This window comes from Heterocephalus glaber, unplaced genomic scaffold, assembly GCF_053883595.1.
Source record: "Heterocephalus glaber isolate CG9 unplaced genomic scaffold, H.glaber_assembly_v1.0 deba00001662, whole genome shotgun sequence".
Lineage (NCBI taxonomy): Eukaryota > Metazoa > Chordata > Mammalia > Rodentia > Bathyergidae > Heterocephalus > Heterocephalus glaber.
In genome coordinates, this window is record NW_028258403.1 from 7812202 (window position 1) to 7835622 (window position 23421).

General features: G+C 30.8%; 1 protein-coding gene across 6 annotated transcripts in view; it reads right to left on the bottom strand.

Moving 5' to 3' along the window:
• The window catches only part of Nova1 (NOVA alternative splicing regulator 1), a 143349-nt gene that overhangs the window by 118333 nt on the left and 1595 nt on the right, over positions 1 to 23421 (bottom strand). For 4 of the 6 annotated variants that reach the window (XM_004864054.4, XM_004864052.4, XM_087197048.1 and 1 more), the window contains exon 2: positions 22483 to 22626. In XM_004864054.4, the coding sequence (XP_004864111.1) occupies positions 22483 to 22626 (144 nt within the window). Of the gene's footprint in view, positions 1 to 17289; positions 20417 to 22482; positions 22627 to 23008; positions 23328 to 23421 lie in introns of those variants that run through there. The other 2 variants (XM_087197046.1, XM_087197047.1) reach the window with 2 other exon arrangements.

A 23421-nucleotide genomic window follows, 5' to 3' on the forward strand; every position in this document is an offset into this window, starting at 1 on the left:
TGAAAACAATTTACCTTTATCTCAGGTTTCAAAAAATTCCCTCAGATAAATTCTATGGAAAAACTGACAATAAAAGAAATGCAAAAAACAAATGAAGAATGGTGGCACGAATGAGCACCAGCACCAACAACAGATAGGAGAATGATCATATAGATTGGAAAATAAGTACACTGTTAAGCTTTAACATAAAGTCGGAACTTGTAACAGCAAAGAAATCTGAAAAAGAATCAAATAGCACTTCCAGACATAATAAAAAACTGAAACTAAAGAACCAAGCAAAAAATCTTGCATATAAAATATCATAACATACTTTAATTCATTCTTCTCTATTTTCTTCCTCAAAACACATTTTGATTAAAGCAGGAGCAACAAGTCTAAATTATTTAAGAGTCAGAATTATAGATTTGCGTGTTGTTTATTAAATCAGATTTCTTGACAATAAATCAGACTATTAAAATGTTAACAATGACAGAGCCAATGCAGATGATACATTTGATTGTTAAAGTTTCCAGTGTAATTTTTTAAAACTGCATGTTACTTGCAGTCTTATTTGATTTCTTTATCTATAAAATTCTGTTTACCACAAAAAGTAATTAGGTAAGCCTTAGATCTATACATACAAATTATCAAAAACTTCAAAGTGCCATAATTAAAGATGTGAAACTTTCCCATTATTAATAACAAATTATCACATCCAATTTCAACAATTGTACACTAGAGAGCACAGCCTAAAGCAATTTTCTAGTTTAATAAATCAGTCCCAGACTGTGTTACAAAGCTTTCCTTCTTCAACAGCATATTATTTCTGAGGGTTTGTTGTGATCGTCAATTTCACTATCATAAATAAAGCTAAGCCAAAATAATTTTGAGGTTCTAATTCAATACATACTTAGACAAAGGTCCACTGACTTGCTACTTAATGATGATTCTATACCTTTCATTCTGGTTTCATTATGTGTAGGTATGTATCTATAAACACTAGAAAAGATAATAGGAGAAAACCATCCTTTTAAAATAAAGATAGTAAGTAATTTTTAAAATCTCAACTGAGCCAGATGTTGTGGTAAAAGCCTCAATTCCCAGCCACTCAGGAGACTAGGGCAAAAGGAGTGCAAGTTCAAGGCCAGTCTGAACAATTCAGCACGACCCTGTCTCAGAGTTAAATGAATGAATGAATGAATGAATGGAGTAATGAATAAATCGGTTATGGATATAGTTTTGTGGTAGAACACTTAGCCAGCATATGAGTCCCTTGATTCAATTCTAAAGGAAAGAAGAAAGGAAGGGAGAGAGGATGGGAGAGAGGTAGGGAGAGAGGGAGGGAAGAAAAAAACCTCAAATAAAATGATCCTTCTTTTATTACAGAAGGTTATAGCACAGAAAATACTGTCACTGACAAAACTGCAGTTACTAAAATGAACATCTTATGCATGTATACGCACAACAGAGAAAAGCTCCAGACCTCATTGTTACCAAAACAGCACAAAAAGAATCCTCCTGCCTCAGCCTCCCAGAGTCCTGGGGATACAGGAATGTGCCACTATGCCCAGTTAACTTCATCTTATTAAAGTAGTAACAGTATTATTATTATCATTATTATTATTATAACTAATATTCTAAACTAGTTTTATTCTTAATCATGTACCATTTTTATATTCTCCCTTGTTTAATTTTCCCAAATTCTGTGAAATGCTTTTTATAGTTTATAAATAAACCTTAAAAACATATTTTTCCTGGCTTAATCTATTATCTATGGTTGGAAGGCTTACAAAGTTTATTCTCACTCTTCCTCTCCATAAGCCCGTAGACTTGACCTCCAGGGTGGTGCAGTGGGGAGCAATGGCTATGTTACTTTTATTTCTTAGAGGTTAAATATGACTTAAAATATTTTATGTTCACATAAGAGGATGAATAAAAGACACTTTTCCTCTTACTGCTTGAAAACTAGATCACCAGGGAGAAAATAGAGAGGAAATTAGTACTCTTACAACTCAAGGAGAGCTACAAACAGCTGAAGCCAGATAAGTTCTCTTTTTGAGAATACTCTTCTCCTACAGAGCTGCAAACCTAGAGTATGGTCCCTGCCTACTGGATGACATGAATGCTTAGATACAAGGATTAGCGATATTCTTCTGTCTCTGAGTATGGACAAATTAAAAAGAGGTGGCAAGAAGAAGAAATGACATGGCAGTTAAGCAGTTACTACTAAAAACAACTGGTATGGGCCACATGGGCCTTGCAAAAAATAGGTAAACCTAATACCTCAGCAAAGATGTCTACCAATGGTACGATGTCATGCCTAACTAGCCAGAACATGGAAGGCCTGAAAGAGTTCACTAAAGATAATTTCACATCAAGTTTAACTGTGTAGTAAGAATCCTATACAGACCCCTCCGAGATTTAAAACATGCCTTCCACAAGACTGTTACCATTTGACACCTGTCACATAGAGAAAAGCATTAAGTCCGACAGTGGAAATCACAGGGGCAGTAAAAACCCAATAGAATATTGTAATGCAGGCCAAGTTAAGGAAAAAGGAAGTTGGGTTCATTTGCTTTCATCCAATCGCTCAACCTGAATTAAAATCAGATTGCGGAAGGAAAGAGGGATTGTAGAATTTATTCAACAATGTGAAAGAACAGACCACCCAACTGTCAAACAACAATTCCCCAGGAACCAAAGCTTGCTAGTGCTAGGATAAAGAAAGAGGTTTAATTCAGATGTAAGACTGAAATATTATACATTTGACCAAGGGTTTGTTTTGCTTAATAATCAAAGATGAAAGGGACATTATGAAATATGCCAGGGCACAATTATCTGCTACCTCAGTAGAGTCTATACAGAGAGTATACAGAAGGTTAAAAGTTCTCTCTTGGGGAAAAACATTAGGAAGAAAACATAAAGGAAACAACTAACTCAGCATATTATTTGTGATTAAATCAGACAAGAACTGACAACAATTCAAGAAAAAAAGTAAGAGTAAATAGAGGATCAAAGTTAACCAATTTTTTTAGTGTGAACAACCTTAAAGTCCCTTATGCCAATAACTGAGACCAGGAAACAAAGTGAAAGGCAAGTTCAAAAATTAAGAGCACACAATTTTTATACTGAGTTGTCTACTCAGTTATTCTTATTTGCATAATATATAATACATATTTAGAAATAGATTCTATTATGAGGAAGGCTCTATATATTATATAGGTATGCCAGTATAGTGTATCTTATTAATTAAGAACATACTGTAAAAATACTGTGTAGTACTGGGAATTGAACCTCGGGCCTTTGCACTGAGCTGCATCCCCAACCCATTCACCCATCCATTAATTAATTAATTAATTCATTCATAACTTTGACACAGGTTCTCACTTGCTAAATGGTCCAGGCTGGGCCCAAACTAGATCCTCCTGCCTCAACCTCCCAGACTGCTGGGATTACAGGCTTGCAGCTCCACATCTAGTTTGATGTGGTCTTCATTGTCACAGGACTAAAAAGGCTATATGTGAGCCATGATCTGAGATTACAAGAAGTATGAGAAATACGGGATTTCATAGGCACAAAAAGCAGTTATCTTATCCAAGTATGAATTATAAGAAAAAATTTCCTGGATGCTGATAATATATATGTGTGAGTGTGTGTGTGTGTGTGTGTGTGTGTGTGTGTGTATCAGTGATAGAGAAATTACTTTGTATGGGGGTTGTTCAAGAATGAGTTAATATAAATAAAATATTTCTGGAAAGAGAAGTCACAGGTAAGATCAGGAGAATCATATTAAAACATCTGCACTTTGTGTAATTTATAGAAAGACGTTAACTATGGTTTAAAAAATCAAGTTTGTTTGAAAACATGAAATATATGACAAGTTGTACATACAACAAAAGTTCTAAATGGTTTGAGCTGATCATGGATCAAACGATCTATATATAGGCAATAGTTGAAACCAAAGGAAACTACTTGGACACCTAATTAATTTTCACATTTATAGGATGATTTAAACAGGAAATCCACCAAAATGCTCAAAAAATACAGTTAAACAATAAGAGAAGCAGAATCATACGATGACAAAAGCCAAAGGACAAAGATGAGCAAAAGATGAAGAGTTGTGCTCTTAAAAAGGAAAAGGTAGTGATGTCTAGATGATTAAGTATCAGTTAATTTCATTTTGAACAAAGACACCAAGGAACAAAAGAAGTGGATAATCAAGAGGAAGAGTGCTAAGGAAAAAAAAACTCAGTAGACAAATTGTTCATTAAAAATTTCTGATAGTTATGCAAAGAGGAAAGAGGTAGTAATCATCAAAAAATATCAAAATCAAAGAAGTGATTTCATGTTTTATAATTTAATATAAGTAAAATTGAATATATTACTAATCAAGGAAAAGGATCCAATAAGAAATTTAAAAGATCTGAAAGAGAGAATTAAAAAGTTTGAAAAATGTAAAAAGAGGAAAAAGAGCCTACAAACAGAATTCCCTTTGTAGAGTGGTAGACAAGGATTACAGGTAAAATTACAGAGTAAGGTGTAATTCACAGTAATGTGAAGTACTGTAAAAGGAAGTAGACAGAGTTCCTTAAAGATGATCTAGAGAAATGTGAAGCAAGTTCACTTTCACAATATGAAGGTAACAGGGTAAGTTTCTAGGCTGACAAGAGATGAAGAAGAAAAAAAAAACTTGAAAAGTAGGTAAAGAATAGAAAACTAAACAGAGATAAACAAAAGGATGAAAGCCACAGAGCTGGATCAATTAAAAATACATGTTAGAAGGAGCAGTATAATAAACTGGCCCAATTTTAGTCTTTTATCTGAGGAGGCTCAGCAACCATATAGCAAAAGTATAATAAAGTGGAAGATGGTAAAAGCACAAAGTTGGCTATATCAGATCTTGCATTTATATTTTAAATACTGACAGTTCTAAAAAACTAAGGTTATATATTTTCAAAGATTCTAAGGAACAGAAACGAGTATCATAAAACTGGAACAATAACGGTAATAAAATGATTAGAATGTACATCATTCCTTGCTGTTTTAAAATATTGATATTTAATTTAAAATTATTGTATTAGTTTTCTCACACATTCTTCTTTCCTTTAGTAGAGATTTACTGTAAACAGTACCTTTCAGCAAATAGCTTTCAGGTTTCAGCTTTAAAAGGAGGTACATACATTAGTGGTCACAAGTTAAAAATGAAAAGTGTCATCAGAAAATAGTTAAAGCATCAAGTTTAAAGTTAATGAACTACTCCATTCCTAACACTTTTTATGTTCAAAATCTTAACTATATTATAGGATATCTTATAGGTAAATTCTAAATAACTAATTCTCTGCAAGCTGTACTAACTCAACAAATTTATGATTTTAAGCCACAAAATTAAATGCTTAAGTTTTAAGCTTAAAAATGAAGCTAACTACATAAACACATGTTCTTGTCCCTGTAAACAAGAAAAATAGAACTACCAACGTTTCTTAACAAGAGTGATTGAAAAATTTCCCCTAGAGTATCATTTATGTATTGACAAGCCTATAAATTTATTTCATCTTATTCATTTGGCAGGTCATTTCCAGAGATTGAGTATCTTTTGTCAGTAAGATACATCAATAAAAAGTCTTATTAGAAAATAACTTAAAATTAAAACATAATTATTTCATTAAAATATTATATTGGAACTATAAAAACAACTTTTCTCGTACTTGAGAAAATAACACTATTTTATTATGTATATAATGGAAAAACAAAATTAAAATAGTAAAATTAAACCTACTTCATTCAAAGAAAGAGGTGAAGTCCATGAATTTTGCAGTAAAATAAATAAATTTTCAATTGACAGGTGTAAAATAACTCAATTATTTTATAGAAAAATAACTACCATTTGTACAATTTATTAAGTATACAATTTCTTTAAGGTATAACACAAATTACCGATTGAGCATAATATTCTAAATGGATCATTATATATTTATCATCCACAATGTGTTTATATACTTACACACATGGTTTCTATATTAAGTTAATTATGTTTTCTAACAACAATGAAGTTTGTCTTGTTTTATTTTGTTTTGTTTCTCTTTTGATGTTGGGGATAGAAACTATGACTTCACACATGCTAAGCACATACTTTACCAGTGAGCTACACTCCCCAGTCTAGATTTTGATATTTTAATGATATTCCTTAAAATAAATATCCTGTCTTACAAAGTTCTCTATAACATAAAAGTTAAAATCATTCCACTTTTCCCAATAGTTTACCTTGGAAATTTTAAATTATTTGGGGGCTTAGTCTAGAAAAGTCAATAGCCAAGAGACTACTTTCTGTAACTGATCAAAAGTTTTAATACTGAATTCACTCTCAATTGTATTTTTAGGTTAATTCTAAACTTAATGCTTTTTTGCAACCTTTACTTCTGTACTTTAATATGTGCATTGTGCTTGACTATTTGGTTTTCCTTTAAGACAAACATCTTGAATATAATCAGAATTACAATGCATTAGATGTGGAGTTTGAATGAAAGAGCGAAGACAAAGGTACCTCCAAGACTTATGATCACAGAAACTGAAAGGATGAAAATGCAATTAAGATGCTAAAGATGTAGAAGTTGACCAGGGCAGTTGAAAGAAAGCCAAATATTTATTTTAAAACACATTTAATGCTAATATATGCATTAGACACACAAGTAAAATAAAGCAGGCAACTGAAAGGTCCAAAATGGATATAAACAGCTTGTAGTTGTTTTAAAAACATGAACATTTAAAGCCACCATCAAGTATGAGTAGAGAAAATGGCACTGGTCCAATGGCTGAGCTCAGGCAAAAGAGAAGAATTCAGCAAAGAAAATTTGAGGCTGCAAGCAGCAAGGCAGAGATGAGCTAGAAGCAAAATAAAGTGTTTCAACGAGAAGGCAGCAATCACTATATCAAATGCTGCTGATTGTTTTATAAATATGCACTGAAAATTGATCACTGAATTAAAATTACTGTAGTTAGCATCACCTTGATCAGAGCAGTTTCAATAAAAGGATGGGGTCAAAATTCTAATTGGCAATGAAAATAAAGGACTGGAAATAGCACAATAAGGACAATTATTCAGAAACATTTATGTTAATGGCATAGTGATGGAACATCAAGTCAGATAAGGAGAAACATGCTTTTTTTAACACAGTAACAACACACTTGTATGTTGAAAAATGTCAAATAGAGTGAAAAATTGGTAATGGAGGTAAAAAGTTGTTAAAAAGAAGATGTAGGAATAGAAAAGGTGAAATAGAATCTTAAAAAGTAGAAATTGCCTTTTGCTAGACACAGAGGCAATTTATCAGAAGAAGAAAATATATAGAGTATACAAAAGATGTTAATGTTCTTGGATGGGTGGAACTGATATCAGCTTATGAAATTTCTTCTAATTAGTGTCATTTTCTCTGAAATCTAAATAAGATAGTCAATGGAGATGACCAAGGAGATTTTGGAATTAATACTTTATGTAAAAGTGGCTACAAAGAAAATCAAAACTATTACAAGTGAGAAGAATATTCAGGTTACTGTCACTGTTCATAACCTATCTTAAATTTCTGTACTTCCCAAAGGCATAATTCTAACATAAACATAAAGACAACCCTTAGTCATCTGTAACCCAGAGTTACAGGTTGCCCTTCATGAACTGCCAAAATTCAGTATTATTCTCATTCCAATTCCACTTCATTTTCATTATCTTTTCAGCTTCTAAATGTTTAATAATAAATTCACTGGTTTAAAACTTTGGCCCACAATATTTAATCATTCTGGAATAAAATGACCATTAGCATATAGTCTCATTTACTTATTCTTTCTTATATCACTTAGTATTCTTGCATATTTCAAGCCATAGTGCTAAATATTAAGTAATATTAAATATTAAATTTACCATAACGATATTCACTAAGATTTAATTTTTTTCCACAAAGCAATTCAAGAATCAGTATGATCTTATTAAACTTACTGTCTCCAAGGAAACAGTCACACAAAGCCAAATGAAATGTAACTTATTATGGTATTAGATGAATCTTAAATATATAATAGATAAGTAGTATCTCATTTAACACTTAAAATATTTGAATACAGCATTAGGTTCATACAATTATTATAACAAAATATTTATTCATCATACAAACACAATTTTAGTATAATAGCAACCAAAAACAACTGTGATAATTTGTGGAAAATATAAATACTTGTTAAGGAATGGAAAGAATAAACTATGATCACTAAAAGATACCTTTAATAGAATTATAACACTAAAATTTCCTGACTCTTTTATGAAAATTCACAAGAACAGGAGTTAAAATGTTATGGACCTGGGCCAGGCCTGAGGCCACACAGCTGTAACAGCCCTTGGGAGGCTGAGGCAGGGGGACAGTCACAAGTTTGAGGAGGCCAGTGTGAACTACAGAGAGAGACCTTGTCTTTTAAAAAAAGCGAAATTTTTCAACAGCTCAAAAAAAATCTAAGACCCCTTACAAGTTATTACTTATATTGTTGAACATTGAACTTTATCATTTAATATACTGACTTTTTTAACTAATAGAGAAAAATAATTTCAAACGGTTTAATTTCTGGAAAAATGTCATGGAAGTCAGTATTCAACATGCTACATGTCACCTGATTTATTCCTACTAATGTTCTTATCAGTAATGTTAATGTTCTGTATTTCTATATATAAATAGTACAAAACTTAAGAGGCTGATGAATTAAGTTAATTTTCAAGAGTTACAACATAAATTCATATGCTTCATATGAGATTATAGTATGCTGTAATATTACAAATCACTGTCCCTAGGTGAGAAAAAGTCATGAAATGCTATTATATCATACATTATATGATATGCTTTCATATCTTTCCTTTTTAATAGCTAGAAATAAAAACTTACAGCTTTGAGAGAAGTACTGATATCCTATTATGCAGATAAGAAACCTAGAGGTCCAAAAATGTTAAAAGATTGATTAAAATCATACAGCTAGTAAGTATCAAAGCTGGAATTCACACTTTGTTCTAAAACATCACAGGATAGAATCTTATAATCCATTTCACTTCCACCACAGAAGGCATCAATGCACTGAATTGAGATGCTAATTCCTTAATAAATCTATTATATGGTATATTGTATAACTTCCTCATAAAACTTTTGAGTATAGTAAGCACTTTCATAGTGATTTGACTACATATAGTGATTTGACTAGACCTTTCTAACCTTGAACCTTTAATTCAATAAATTTATAGAATAGTGACTAATGTAATTTATGAAAAAAACTTACAGGGTTAAATAAGAACAATTAAATTATTGTATGCAAACAACTTCAAAATTTCAAACCAATTCAGCATCAAGTCAGAAATGACAAGTCAGAAAAATACACAAGTATCGAGGTTCTATGTATACTGTCAGAATAAAAAACTTTTTACATCTCCATTTTGCCTAATTATTACAATGGCAAATTTTTCAATGGGAAATGTTTAATTTGTAGGATTTCCACACGAATAATAAAAACATTGTCAACCCTGCAAAACTACTTGATTGTGTCTCAATTAGGGGTTAATATGGTAGTTTGGTGAATCTTAAGCTAAATTCTGAATGTTATCTTTCTGAATTCATACATATTATTAATAATATTATTATTTCTGAAAATCCAATATATATTTGGTGTTCACATTCATAACTCTATCAATTTCAAAATTCTCATTAATTATGACAAACTTCAAAAATAAGCTAGTTACTAACACAGGGCCCACACAAATAATTCCAACATCGAAAATAATTTTACAGAAGTTGAAAACAAGGAATTAAAAAATAAAAGATCTGTTGGAATTCTAAGTTCACCAGCAGGAAACTATATAATAAAAGTAGCAGTCTTCTGCTGTAAAATTACTCCTCCTAGTAATACAGTACATTAAACATCCCATCTGATATATACGCCAACCTCAACTGCCACATATGGCATATCCAGCTCATCATCAGTTTGTGTTTTCAATTGCAGACTTGTTCTATTTTATAAACAAGATGTCAATACACCAGTGCAGCTAAAAATGTGATAAAGCTTTGAGAGAAACAAACCTTTCATTACACAGAATAGGTATACCTTTCAGGAAAATAAGTTTAAAATAGTACTGCAGAGAAAGCATGGCTTGAAATTTCCAGTTGAAAAATATGTTGAAATACAAAATAAATTGTCATTTTAAAGGCAGAATTTACCAAAAAATTTAAATTTCAATGTAAAGAGATATAAAACAAAAATATCTTTAAAATTTTTCCAACAGAGTTCTATTATTTGCTCTACAAAAATATACAGGTAGTACCTATATGTGTTATTTACCACTTTAAAAGCAAGCTATGAACTCACAACAGATATGAAATCATTCTATGATATGGATATCAAAGACAATGAGACTTTTTTTAATGCTCCCTTTTTATATTAAATCCACCTTGATTTATACAACTGGTGTTATTGAATTATGAATAGCACTTAAATAAAGATTACAAAAGAATATTTTTATTTTAAATCCCCATCTGGTGCTTAATGTCACTTCAGCTGTTCAACTTTTAATGTTTCTCTATACAAGTAGCCAAAAATTTCACAAATCAGTATAAAATGCTAGATAGACTTTTAATATCATTTTCTAAATGGAAAAACAATGCCACATTTTTAGTTTTTTTTTAATTCATCTGAATTCAAAAAGTATTAATTCCTTTGTAACATAATTATCAATTATAGAAAATCCTACTGAATCTCAATAATCAACCAAAATTATAAACAAAATAATTGCATAAGTGAGAAACCACTAACAAATGAATGACTTGATTTTCATTTTCATTGGCATAACACATAAATGTTTCTGCAATTTACCACTTTTGTGTCCTAATGGCATCAAATTCACACATAAAAATACATACATGTATACTCATTGTGTAAATCACTAATTTTCATCAAATTAAAACATGCATCTTTTAATATGCCAAGAAGCTAGAAAGGCCTATACAGAAATAAGTGAAATTCTAACAGGAGTATGATTTTAAACTGCTACAAATCAAATGCAAACTAAATAAAACATTCAAGTCACTTTAAATATACCTGCACAGAATATAACTTTATATATAAAAGTGAACAAATGTCAATTACCGATTTTTACCTTCAAAACCTCCTATACCTCAAAACATTCTTCATTGACATTTGCCCTTTGCAAGCTATTCACAATTTTTTCTTCCACACTCATCACATAATTGCTTAATTAAACACAACCCACATTTCTAACATCTATTTTGTATTCCCAGTTGTCTCACCTTTCCCTTTGTCTTTTCCTTTCTAAATAAATTAGTCTTTTAGTCTACTTATATTTCCTAAGTAAAAAGCTAGGTTCATCAATTGAATAGTCAATTCTGCTTTTAGATAACTGGGGCAAACTTTCAGAGTACAAGTATGACAATTTACAGCTACATGATACATATATTTTAATTACAGTACCACTGCCAGTCATTTGATAGATACAGCAGATATGTTTTTTAAAAATAATTCTCAGTAACCAATACTTCTAAGGTGAATATTTTTTCAACAAGCTTTTTTTCGTTTTCACATATGATATCCTGTCTCTTATATATGCAAATATCTATAGTGCCTCCCTACTGCACCTGCTCCCATATATAGCGATATCAACTTTTTATCCAAGAAATAGCAAACCTCCTGTGGAGTCTTGAATATAAGGGCATTTTTTCATATCTTATTGTCCATATATATCTTGTCTCAGAAATCACATTCCATCCATGTCCACCAACTAAATTACAATTCAATACTCAAAACCAAGCCAGCTCCTCCCTCAAATCTTCTTTGAAGTCTAACCACCCCTCCCAAGACCCCACTACCAAGAGGTAATTTTAACTTCTAGACATAATTCTCCCATTATATAGTAATCAAAATTCATTACAACTAGTTATCTGTCTTTTGTCTTCTTTTTGTTCCATTGGTTGGCAGGAAGACCTTCAGGTTACTAACTACTTAGTTCTAATCACAAAGAGACCATTCAAAAGTCCATCAAATTGTTAAAATCTAAGCATGTGGAATCAGCCTGGTTAAAAAACAAAGCAGAAACATGATAGTGTTATTATAACCCACTATTCTAGAGCTATTTTTTAATTAAAATTTATAAAAATGTGGAAGATTAACAAGGAGGCCTGATGGGCAGTATATATATTAAAATCTTAGATATTTCATTGGTTTATTATGACAAAAATCAAACAATGTACTAGCATAAGAAAAGCCTAGCATTTCCATTCATCTCACCAATTTTAAATGTTTATGAAGTAGTAAGCCTTGAAAACTCCAAACTCAGTAACTTTCCTAAAATTTTTAATTTCAAATAAACTTATACGAACACACTGTCATTCCAGTAGGTCAAACTCTAAACAAGTAAGCTCTACTTTACTATACAGATATTCTGTTTTTTATAGTTAATAAGAAAATATACTCATCTTCTAAAAGTAACAGTGTGGCTGCTTTCCACAAAAATCACACATTGACATAGCCATTATAGGTGAAGAATATATTAAAATGTAAATAAATCTTCTCATAATCACACATTTAATAGTATTATTTTAACCAGTGGTTAATAATGCTTGATTTTCAAGATATCTTAAGAAAAATCATTACTGGTCTCTGTTCCTTACATTACATAGCGTCATGTGGCCTTAAGCTATAATGTAACATAGCTATAAAATCTTAAAAGTTACTTGTAATTATTTTACTAGTAACTACATCTTACATATGTGTTGCTTAAGTCACAGTACATTAAAAGTGGTCTTCATTTCTGAGGTGGTTTTGAAGTACTCCCCATAACACTGACTTTCAAGCTCCTTCATACAGGACAGACAGCATGCCAATAAAAGTAAAATTTCTCCATCAAACGCCATTCTTCTTTAATACTCTTCTTTAATACCTAGTGAATGCTTGACCTATCAGTCTGAATCATTCTTATTCCTTTGAATTTCTGAACCCATTATTTCATCTAACCAAAAATACAGGTTTTACACACACACACACACACAGCCTCTATCAAAGTAAAGTAGAAGTGTAATAAAAACTAAAGATGGAATGGCTTTTACATTTACTAAATTGTTATTACATGAGCATTTTTCAAAAGAAACCTCAAGTTGTTTATTCATCCATTTATATATTTATTTAAATCTGCAGTGCCACCTCTGAGTTAAACTTTGGGATGTACGTTGAACACAGTAACAGCCAAGGATGACAAAAATTACCCATACTCACGGACCTTAATCCAATTACTAGATGGATGTGAGGAAAGACTATCACAAAAGACTTTCTGATTTAATCTAAAGTTGTATAATAAAGACTACAGGGCCGGGGATTTAGCTCAGTGGTTTCCCCGCCTGCTGTGCAAGCACAAAGACCTGAGTTCGATCCCTGGTACCAAAAAAAAAAAAAAAAAAGAAAGACTACAAAATCATGTTAAGTATTTTTATAATGATGTTAGAAAACAGTTCTTTTGCCTACAATACAGTAAAAACACAAGAGAATTCTAATTCAGAAGTTGATCAATTTAATGAAATGGATAGACAAAAATGAGAAAATAGTAATGCTTTCAAATTAATAATAATTTGATATAACCACAATTTTACTTATGTAGTCTTACAAGTCATCGCACGCTTATTTTTTAAACATAATGTTTTGTCCTTTTTAAACCAACTGCTGTTTTGAATACCTAGCCTAATATGCTATACTTAGCATAACTTTTATAAAAGTTATAAAATTTATGGAAAATATACAAAGACTTCAAAAATACTTGAAAGCAAAATCTAGGTTAGAAAGTCTACAATTTTTTATAAGAGCAATATTATTTATCCAAAAATTTTTAAAGTTGTAGAGCTAAAGAAAATGGAAGCAAGGAAAGAAACTGCAAACAAAGAAAAAGTAACAAAATGATAGAAATTGAATCACTTTAAAAAATATTATCATTTCAACCTGTAGGAAAACAGAAAATGACCAGGCTACAGACTCCAAGCAATATAGTGTATATCTTTTTTTTTTAATGTGCAGTAAGGACTGAAAGTATTCTGCTTCTGTTTTTTTCTGTGGAAAATCAACTAAAAATAATAATAACTGTAAGGCAATTACTGGTAACTTTAAGAAAATAATCATTTAAAAACTGGGAGGTGGCAAAACTTATTTACTCAATCGTATCCAAAAAGGAGGGAAAAAAAGATGGAGAAAACTACAGAGAATGAAGTTACAACTACAACTGCACCACAAATTTAGAAAGCGTACTCAATGTAACGAGAGAATTACTGCAGTAGAAAAACCTTGCATAAATCACTTAATCATTTGGTACCTTGGGTTTCTCAACTACTTAAACAAAGGCCCTAGAGAAGATCATATTAAAACTCTAACACTTTCATCTAGTATTAGAAATCTATCATTTCTCCAACTCCTTTAAATAGTAACCCTCTTAGCTACTCTTTAATTTTCTCATTAAATGTCTGAGACAGATGCCATATAATATAAATAAATTAAAAACAAAATTTAAGGAGACAAAAAAGTACAACTTTAGAATAACACAGACCTATATTCTTTTAATGAAGAAAAGATTCTTTTTAATAATTCCAAGTAATGATAACCAAACTACAGCCTATTACTACACCTGGGCTTACCTGAAGCTAACTACATGTGATAATAAGAGAAGCTTCCAGATAAACTTCACAATGGACCATGAAATCATGTTTTCAAAAAGTTCTTCCATGACATAGTAAGCCAATTATAGTCTCAGAAAAAAATACATGAATTACACAAGGAATAATTTAAGACTAAGTAGGTGAACAAGCTGTGTTCTTGACTCCAAAACTAAACCCTTAAAGAACGGGTATTTCATGAGTAAAAATGACAAATTGATAAACTTGTTATTCTAAAACATTTAGCAATATAAAACATAAATATAAAAAATAACATGTATATAGAAAAACATATATACAGGAAAAAACATATAAAGAAAATAATTATGTTCCCTCTTATTCTGTTACTGCAATGACTAGAATGTTCTTTCTTTTCCATCTGCCCCTACCCAAATTACTAGATCTTAGAATTATTTCCAATCTAATTTTGGAGCAGCAATTATCAAAAATTGTAATCTTTATTAAGATCACGTAATTTAAAAAACCTAAAGAGTCAGCATTTATAATATCCTAGAAGGAATGCAGGATTTGAAGTCTTATTTCATGAGCTCACTGTGCAATAATTCATCATATCAGTAGAATTATAGGGCCTTCAATATATAACTATTCTCAAAATTCTTTAAAATGGAAAATTATTCTTCAAAACTTTAAACAGTATGCTGTTTCACAAAATGAAAAAAAAATCTAAAATTTAAAAATTACTCAGTTCACAATAAATTTCATTAAAAACTGCAAATATTCTGAACATTAGGAAAATGTAAGTCAACAAAATAACTAACTTTTAGTATTTATTGAATTAAATTAGTTTAAGAGAGAACAAAATGTTTTAAGTTCCCCCTCATAATCTTACCTCAATAATTTTGCTGTTAAAAAATTCAAGACACTGATTTCATTTTTCATCTGGTCCTGACAAGGGTGCCATGAGAGCCCTTCAGGAAGTAGCAAAGATCAATGCTGAACTACAAACAGTATGTTTTTCCATGATCAAGAGTGGTCAGGGGAAAAGGTATACAGACTGTGATTTTAAACCTAGAAAATATTGACAATGTTTCTGAAAGTTTGTCAGTATGCATTTTTAACCCTGTAGCCTTGAAATGTTTATTTTTTCTCATGTCTTCTTTATCAAAACTTTAAAATATATGTGAAGTACAAACGTGAATTTTAAGGCACCATTTTTCACACTGTTAAAGATTGATAAGAAAATAGTTCATGATGTCAAAACTGAAAAAAATCTTTGTTGAAAAACTATTTGTTCAAAAATGTACAAATGATTCTCTTGACCTGTATAAAGGGTTGTTTTAATCTTATTTAAAAACTCTAATTGGCAATCAACTATTCATAATTTTTAAAAACGAATTTCTTACAAGCAGCATTTTCAGAATCAAAGTTACTACGTATACTAGCAAAGGTTCCTTCAAAAAACGTTCTTAAGACCACAAAAACAATTTTTAAACAATTATGCAAAACTTAAATACTCCTGGGTAAGTGAAAATTATATATAATAGCAAAAAATTCGAATAAATAAAACAGAAGACTCAAAAGGACAAACTGCTTCACAGAGACTCCAAATGTTTGTGAATTCTAAATTATTTAAAAGTAGTATAGCATCTTACCAGATTTAATTTAAAGACATTGTGACATTAGGAATTATTTTCCATTCAAGGGCCAAATAATGAATAGGGCTGTGATAAGAGACACCTACATTTACCGAAAATACTTTTAGAACACATTAAGAAACTTCATGGGAACATACTCTTCCTAAGGCAATACTTCAAACAAGTTAAGGATTTAAAAATATTAGAAAGAAATGACAGACTAACTTTCTTGGAGTTTTATTTGACTAAATACTAATTTACTTGCAAAAAAGTTTAGTAAAGAACCGTTTTGACAGCACTATTATAGTAAATTCAAGCATCTTGAAAGTATTTTAAATATGCTATACCTCCCTTGTTGGAACACTTCAAAATGCTCTGCAAAGTTTGTTTGCAAAATCCCTAAATGCTAAAGATAGTTTTACATGGGTTATTTCTCTCTTAAAAATAAATAAATAAATGATATCTCCATCGTAATAATTTTTAAAAGAACTACAAAAGTAAAAGAACTACACTTCTACTCATTCATGCTTTAAAAATATGTTTGTGGAGTAGGGAAATTGAAATGCTTCTGACTTAAGGTTATTTTCTTTTTATTTTCATACCTAAAGTTCTCATCTCTTTCTCATACAGATCTTAAACAATTCATGGAAAATCATTTTACTTGCAGATATGTTCATATTAAAAATAAAAGAAAGTGGATATTGTATCTTTAAAGAGTAAGATGAAGAAAGTGGAAACTTCACCAGCCCAACCATCAGAAAGTATTGAAAAGTACTGCTTCATTTCTTGCAGGTTGCGGTTATACCATGACACTTCAGTCTCTGAGGGTCAGGTTAATTAAGCTCCATAGCAGCTGCAGTGCAATGTGAGACACACACTCTGCAGTTCCCACCAGTCCATTCCAATTACCTGTAGTATTCCAGCACTGGACAAGTGACAACCAACCTCTTCTCTCTAGTCACTTGCTCCCACTGGTCTACTGATAAATGTTAGAACAAACTAACCTCTTTTTGGAAAAGACTGCAAAGCTGAATGCACCTGCTGCAGGCTGCAATGATGAGTCCCAGAGAGATGTTTGTCAGTCAGATCTCTGCAGATGTTGTTTAACTTTATGCTAGAGCTGTATCCAAAGATGGAAATGAGATGGCAATCAAGCAGAAATCTCCCACCACCATCCCCCCCTTTTATTTTAAAAAGCTGCATTTGCTCATATGAGTTCTACTTTAAAACATGGTTCTACTAAGCTAGAAACAACCAAGACTGAACTTTATGGTTTCAAAAATGTTTATTAGCTGCTGAATTTTAGTTAACAGGTGGCACAATACATGTCCAACAAATGTCACTTGGATCACTTAACAAACAAATTTTTAAATCTTAGGGTTAGATCAAAATATAACAAAATAAAACAACTATAAAATACACAAGTTTTTGACTGATGGTTTTTTGGTCAAATTTCTATTGATACCACATACTACTCAGCATTTCCAAGACATGGATCACTATTCCCCTTGGTATATTAAGTGAAACATCTTAAACACATAAACATTGAACTATTTCACCAACTCTGGTCACTACTCCTGAAATCCTTTGAGGTGACGTATGCAAGGCAATACTGTTAGGTTATTCCCTTACAATGCCACAAATTTTATATGAGCTTGTTTTAGAAAACCCAGAAAGCTTCAGATAGCAAATGTTAAAGTGACATTCCACTATATAATTAATGAAAACATCAACACTATAAATTACTGATCTTCAACAACTTAATTCAATGATAAAACAGAGTGAAATAAAATGAAATCAAGTTAAATAAAGAGCTAAAATATTTATGTTAATTTTTTAAAAAATCTCATGCCAGGAAACATTTGCCTTCATGAGATAATCATAAAATTATCTTTCAAAAATTGCAGTTAATATAAATTATTGTGTGGTATTAATGTTTCTTCATATATTAAAAATTCCTATTGTTTTAAACATAAATGTTAAAAAGAATTTAAAATACAACAAAATTTTAGAGTGATATTAATATCTAATTGAAAGATTATGTTGCTCTTTAAGGATAAACAGACAAAATACAACAACAGGCACAATATCAAAAATAAACATCACAACTTTAAGATTAAAAAAAAACATTCAGGTATCAGCAACTCTTTGATCATACAAAATCAAAGGTATAATGCAATGTAATGATACTATCCCATAACACCCACCCAACAAGGTTGGACATTAAAATACTTTTTCTCTATGTCTTACAATTCTATTTATGTATTACATTTGCCCTAAAGTATGTACCAATAAACTTGTAAGGTGCTATGCATTTAAATCAAAGAAAAAGTACAGACTGCAACTTTTAGAAGCTATAAGAAACGTATTCACCTTACACAATCAATATTATAATACTTTTCCTTCAATAGTACAAATAAAATGGTCAATTCTAAATTTCCTTATGTCCTTTGACTTTCAAAAAAAAAGATCATGCATATACAATCCCAATCCTAAAGGTTAAATTGACTACTGATTTTTCTCACATGTCAAAATAAATATAGTATGGGGCATTTCCTTCACAGAAAGAAAATTTCATTTACACTGTGCTTTTTTATGATTTTTTAAAATATAATGGATAAATAACTTGTGATTAAAGAAGAAAGCAACACTCAAACTGGACAGCGATAAAAATCAAGATATAGAGTAATCAAGATGCAACAAATTCAAATTTTATCTTAAAACCATAAAAGGAAATAATTTATATTAAATGTAATCCAATTTTATAACCACAAATACTGCTATGGAAACAGTTTAGAATACACAGATTCCAATATTATAGTGAAGGACTACAATTTGATATAAAGAATATCTTCAGTGTCATATTATCAAATAAAAATAGGTATAGTATTGAGTCTTCTAATATCTGAGGAACACATAAAATATTTATTTTATACATCCTTTTATTTCTGTCAACCAATAACGTATTCAAGAAGTTTTTCTGATAAACTATTTGACCATCCATTAAATATTTTGGAAAGATAAAATCAGTCTGTTAATGAAAACTAAACACATCTTCAGATGACAAAAGAATAAAAATCCTATCATCATTCCGAAAATGCATAGAGTAATATATTCTCCAAAGTGAGAAAATGATTTTGACTAAAGAGCAACTTCATATAACCTAATTATAAAAGAATATTTAAATAAATCAAATTAAGTTTCTCTAATCAAGTAAAAGACAGGGTATATTCCTAAGCTACCAGTAATAAGCTGGTACTCATTAAGATTATATTTTTGAAAATAGATAAATGAATTATATATATAGCACAGCAAAAAGTAAAATAAATCTACTCATAGATCATTTTTTCTTATTACAGTAATTGACTAAAGCACTTTAAAATTCATCACACAATTTTCCCAAGCTATATTATTTAATTTATGACACAATCCAATATTCAATTGTACGAATTCTAAATACCAGCTAATATGCGAAACTATTTTCATTTCAACCAAGGTTTAAAAATCACTACTGAGAAAGGTGGGTTGCTTACAAATTTTAAAGCTATAAGCTGAGGGGGAAAAAGAAGGGGGAAAAAAATGAATTTGAGGAGAATATAACTGGCTATAATTTTTTAAATATACCTATTATTTAGGTTGAAATGTATTAATATCCCCCAAATTGTGACTCTATTCTGTGTTATATATCCTGGAGAAAGTTTTAAAAAATGCATTAATATTTCAACTAAACCTTGGGAACACAATTACATCTGACTTAAAAATGAGGGTAATTAGAATAAGTCTATTAGATTATACAAATGAAATACTCATTTTCCCAAATATACTTTCTTACAGAGAAACAGAAATATGCTTCATGAAATGAACATCAGGCATATTCATTCTAACAGAGAATATGACAGTTATGTATACACGTGTATGTGTCTACCATACACACACATACACATATACAAAAGACACAAAAATGGGCTCCCAAATTATTTCATAATCCTACAGGAAACTCTTTATACTCAGAGATATGAATGTAATTGTGCTGATCTGAGAGTGAGATGTGCAAACCAGGTACTCCTTATGTATGCCTGAGCAAGAGAAGCTGGAAGAAGCTAGGAGGCTGTTATGGTGAAGGTGAAGACCTCAGACAATTCCACAGGCTATGGTCATGTGTGAACAGAAAGAATATTAAGATTAAAGTCTAGCTAAAGAGGAGAGCTATCTGTCCACACAGGTAATAAACAAATTAAAATTATATTTTAATAAAAACTGTTCAGAATTCTCAAAGCTTCTTATAAACTACAAGGTTTTATCCTTCGCGTTGATTCCATTATGTATGATTGTTTTCCACCTGTTACAGGCAAAGTGTAAGCCTTCTTTGATCCGACATTTTAACTCACGTTTGATCAGGTTACGTCACTATACTCACAAAATTTTATTCAACGCATTCCAGCTTTCCATTTTTTTTCCAAATGATATTCTTGCTCTATTCAAATAACATGCCTCAGAACGATAAATAAAATAAGCAATTTCTGTGTAATAAGAAAAATGCAAAACTAAGTGGACTAAAAACAAAAGATCTAATTCTCAGTGCACCCTTTCCAACCCACTGAAAATAAACTATATTCAAAAAGGCATTTAATTTACTATTTGGAATGTCCTAGATAAACACCAATTTTCTGTAACAACCCTGCACATCTGATACTACCTCATGTATAATGCAAAAAAGCATTTTCATTTTCACCTATTGACAGTGAATTTAATTTACCATTGCAGCTCTTTTCCTAGAACTATCACATTATTAATTCTGCAATCAAGCTCTTTTGAGTGCTTTTATTTATACTACGGGTTTTCACAATTCCACACTGATTTTTTCTATCATACTATACCATTTTAAATGTATGAAGTGAGTATATTAAGAAACTTTCCCAAAGCCTAAGGAAAGTTTCAGAGACTAGGAAGGCCATCTGTAAAACTACACTTAGAGAAAGCAAACTTTAAAGGGGCATAGCTAACAGATTGCATTTTATTTTCATAAATTTAATGTTTACCAAAAAATTATATTAATTTCTATAGCCAAATGGTAAGTTTCAATCATTCTAAAATCTTCTCCAGTATAATGGTCCATTTCTACCACCAAAGGATTGGCTTTGAAAAAGAAGTCCTCCAAGTGTTCTGCCTACATTCATGCCAGATGTCTTGCTGTATTAAAGAAATCTTAGTGAATTAGATCACTGAACGCATATCAGCTTTTCTTTTTGACCAGGAAAAATAAAGATGCAGTCTCAGTCCCCCAGCATTGAATTATATCTCTGTAGCTGTAAAGATAAAATAACACCCCAAATGACAGAAAGCTAGATCTAAGTAAAAGCAAATCAGCTACTAATGTTTTATCTAGGAGACACACTATTCCATTCTGGAGATTTCTCCATTAAACTGAAAAATACTGAGTAACGAAATGATACAGAAGAAAGAGATGAACATACATAACTGTATAACAATAAGTAAAAAAGAAAAAAATGAAAAGTAAAAAGAACAAAAAATTATAGCACCTAGGAAACTTGCCATACCCCATTAGGTCACTGTATCACACACACTAACAGTTAACATTTTTATCAAACATGCCTCTCAAGTAACACAAATTTTAAGACAATTTTTTACTTCTTATATAATAGCGTAAATTTCCTTATCCGATTACATTAAAACAAAAATATTTTTAAAATCTGAGGAGGCAGCACTTGTCCTCTTTACTTCATCCAAGGCCAACAAACAAAGCAATGAAGCAGAAAGAGGTACATAATGGATTCAGAAGTAAATGGTCCATTCTTTAAGAGGCCTCCCTCCCCCCTTCTGAATTCACTCTAGACTAATTGTCATTACAATGATGTCTGAAAACTTCAGAAGAACCCTATTTCCTGATGCCAGCTGTTCAACTTTCTATCTTTAAAATTTTGTGTATTTTCCCTAATAACTATTCAGAAATACCCAAAATACTCTGGCAATTAGTCTAAATCACATACACAGTATATCAAGTATAGGAAAAAGACATAATCGACAATGGAAATATGTTGAAATTTTTCCCAAATATATTCTAACACAGCAATATTAAGGATGCACTGCCATTTCATAATTTCAAGATAACACACAGGTAAGTTTTCTATTCCTTTCTTTGGGGATTCATCAAACAATCTCTTCCCCATTGCACCTACCTGGGTAAAAGTCTTTGGACTTAGACAGCTTGATGGTGGCTCCAGTTTCTTTCTGCAACTGAACAATTGTCTGTCCTCCCTTCCCAATTATAGATCCAGCAGCATAACTAGGTATGAGAACCTTTAGAAAATACTGGCCGTCTTCTGAAAAATGCAAACAAATATTCTTGGTTAACATGATATTTTTAAACTTTGTATCCCCACTCCACCCTCAAGAGAGAAAAACAGCAACTAAAGCACTGGACATATAGCTGGAGGAAACTGGGAATTAAATTTTTTTAAAGAAAGAAAATAAGCCAATTATGCTGAAAAATAAAAATGTATCCTATCTGCAAGATTTATACTTTCAAACTTGGAATTAAAATCTAAACATGCTCTAATATTTTGCAGCACTGTAGAAACTGATGACTAAATTCCAGTTGTTATTCCAAACATGGAAGTATTCCAATTCTATCTGTGGTTACTATGGCAAAATTAAAGGAACGGACTCTTTAACAAAACTTCAGAGATTTATAAAATGACAAACCTTTACTTAACATACTGAAGAAGAAAAAAACCCAGGACTGTAAATAGTGACAAGATAAATTTGTCATTAGCAAACACATAAGCACTACAATCAGCCATTGCCTATGTCCTACTTAAAGTAAGCAAAACAACCATTCTCCTTCCAAATAATCAACCCAAACTGTAGGGTGTATTCCAAGCTTTCAATAACTGCCAGGTCTCAAGTCAATGTAGTAGAATGACAAATCTAACTAATCCTAACGTATTTCTTCAACACTTCTTAGTCTACTATGATCTCGTTTAAGCTCATTAATTAAAGAACCTTAAGAAGAATTTTGCCAATACTAAAAAGCTTAGTAGTCATTTATATTAAATACACTTAACAGTGACCAAATAGATAATCTTCTTTTTCTAAAAGAACCATAGAAGGGAAAG